Raw genomic sequence first — 2500 nt, 5'->3', positions numbered from 1 at the left:
CCCATTCTATGAAGCACATATTGTATGCTGAGGGGAACTGTGGTCTACCCCCTGTGGTGCAGGCACTGCTGTCAGAGCTGGCCGAGCAGTCTGGGAAGGTGGAGGAGCTGAAGAGCACCCTGAAGAAGCTGATCTCAGAGAACCCAGACTCCCCCGAGGTAGACACCTGGAGGGAACAGCTCAAGGACATTGGTAAGAGTGTGTGGTGTGTGTGTGTGTGTGTGTGTGTGTGTGGGAGTTTGTCTGAAAAGAGGTGATGGAGAGGGTGATGTCTCAAAGCAAGTATTGTCAAGTTTTTTGATGGGGTAGGGTGGAATCACTTATGCAATGTCAGCCAAAAACCATGGGAATGGTTGTGTGTGTGTGTGTGTGTGTGATGATCACGAGGGACATTTTTGTGTGATGATGTGAGGCGGAGAGGAGCCAAATGGCAGCCTTTTCAAAGAGGTTAATGACAGTCCTCTAGAATAATGATGGTGCTTTCTTATGAGTCTCTGTGAGTGTGTGTGATGATGGTTTCCTATGAGTGATCAGTGGTGTCCTTGTGTTTGTGTGTGTGTAAGTGTTTTGCAAAGTTGTTTTCGGTACTTATAGCTCATTCATCATCAGTCACTCACTGACCCAGCATCTAGCAAGTGTGGTTGGATTAGCATAAGTGATGCTAGCTGCGCTGTGTTTCTGACCAGCCAATCAATCTGTCCTCAGACTCCCGCTGGGAAAAGGCCAATGCGACGGCAGCACAGAGGCAGGCGGAGCTGGAGACGTGTGCTGATAGGCTGGGCAGTTTTGCCACGGCGGCCAGTCAGCTGGGCCCGTGGCTGAAGGAGAAGGAGCTGATGATGAGTGTGTTAGGCCCACTGAGCATCGACCCCAACATGCTCAACACACAGAAACAGCAAGTGCAGGTACTGTACACACACACACACACACACACACACACACACACACACACACACACACACACACACACACACACACACACACACACACACACACACACACACACACACACACACACACACACACACACACACACACACACACACACACACACACACACACACACACACACACACACAGCATAAACTTCAGTATGCTCAGCATTCAGGAATGACTGGTACAGCAAAGTACACACATGTACACACTGACAAAATGGTTGCTAATTAACTTGCACTGCATGCCTACGTTTTTCCGTACTTCATGACAGCAGTTGAGCGTTCTACGGTGGAGTTTTGTTGTCAGTGTTGACCCGTCTCTCCTCTCCGACCCCTCAGTTCATGCTGCGAGAGTTTGAGACGCGCAGGCCGCAGTTCCAGCAGCTGACGCAGGCGGCCGAGGGCATCCTGTCCCCGAGCGGCGGGGGGCCCGGTGAGGATCTGGCCGCGGGGCAGCAGCAGGGCTCCTCAGAGCTGGAGGAGGTGCGCTCGGAGCTGGGCTCCGTGTCGCAGCAGTGGGAGGGCCTGACGTCGTGCCTGACGCTGCGCTCGCAGCAGATCGAGCGCGCCCAGGGCACCAGCGAGCGGCTGCAGACGCTGCTGCGGGAGCTGGCGGAGCGGGTGGGGGCGCTGGGCGAGCGCCTGGACGTGCAGGGCTCTCTGAGCGCCCAGCCCGAGGCTCTGCGGCGCCGCCTGCAGGAGACGGGGGAGGTGCGCGCGGAGCTGGAGCAGCGACGAGGACAGCTGGCGGAAGCGGAGCAGCTGTGCGGAGAACTCAGCAGCATCGTGGCCGAGCCGTACCTCCGGGACGAGCTCAAGAAGAGGCTGGAGAGTGTCAGTGGACCCCTCAAGAATCTGGAGGACAGAGCTGGTGAGTGTTACGTGTGTATGTGTGTGTATGTGTGTGTGTGTCTGTTAATAACACACTACTCTACTAAGCAGCTACATTTCCATTCTGCTACATTCAGCTCTAAATAGTGTCAGTGACAAGTGACTTTTGGTTGAAGTGTGGATTTGGATAAGTGGTGTTGGAATGAAGAGTGTTTTCCTGTGAGTCAAGTTCTTTCTCTGAAACTCTTTTTTTCTCCCATTTTCTCTCCCTCATCTCCTCCTCCATCTCTTATCTCTGTGCTCCCCCTTTCCAGCGGACGGTCTGTCGCAGCTCCAGGCCGCTCTCTCGAGCACGCAGCAGTTCCAGCAGATGTTTGTGGAGCTGCGCGGCTGGCTGGACGAGCAGCAGGGGGTCACGCAGCCGGGCGCAGGCGCTCTGCCCTGTCAGCAGGGGGCGCTGCAGGAGCTGCTCTCCCATCACGAGGAGTTCCAGCGGGGCGTCGCCCAGCACAGGGGCCCCTACGAGCTCATCCAGGCCGAGGGGGCCACCCTGCTGGCCTCGCTGCCCCCTGGTGGCGAGGAGCGCTCGGCGCTGCAGGCCAGACTGGCCACCCTGAGGCAGGACTGGGACGAGCTGAGCCAGAGGCTGGGCGAGCGGCAGGCCCGCTTGAAGGAGACGCTGGGCCGGGCGGATCAGTACCAGCAGCACCGGGCCGACCTGGAGCCGTGGCTGA

The 2500-nt window shown here is 57.0% G+C and overlaps 1 protein-coding gene across 7 annotated transcripts in view; it reads left to right on the top strand.

The window, feature by feature from the left end:
• The window catches only part of macf1a (microtubule actin crosslinking factor 1a), a 129860-nt gene that overhangs the window by 70712 nt on the left and 56648 nt on the right, over positions 1-2500 (top strand). For all 7 annotated transcript variants that reach the window (XM_080859317.1, XM_080859316.1, XM_080859313.1 and 4 more), the window contains 4 exons: positions 63-192; positions 706-905; positions 1275-1806; positions 2081-2500. The exon at positions 2081-2500 is cut by the window's right edge and continues 581 nt beyond it. In XM_080859317.1, coding sequence (XP_080715443.1) covers positions 63-192; positions 706-905; positions 1275-1806; positions 2081-2500 — 1282 coding nt within the window. The remainder of the gene's footprint in view (positions 1-62; positions 193-705; positions 906-1274; positions 1807-2080) is intronic.

Source organism: Sprattus sprattus (assembly GCF_963457725.1).
Source record: "Sprattus sprattus genome assembly, chromosome: 20".
NCBI classification, from domain to species: Eukaryota; Metazoa; Chordata; class Actinopteri; order Clupeiformes; family Clupeidae; genus Sprattus; species Sprattus sprattus.
This window is presented reverse-complemented; position numbering and strand designations above follow the sequence as displayed.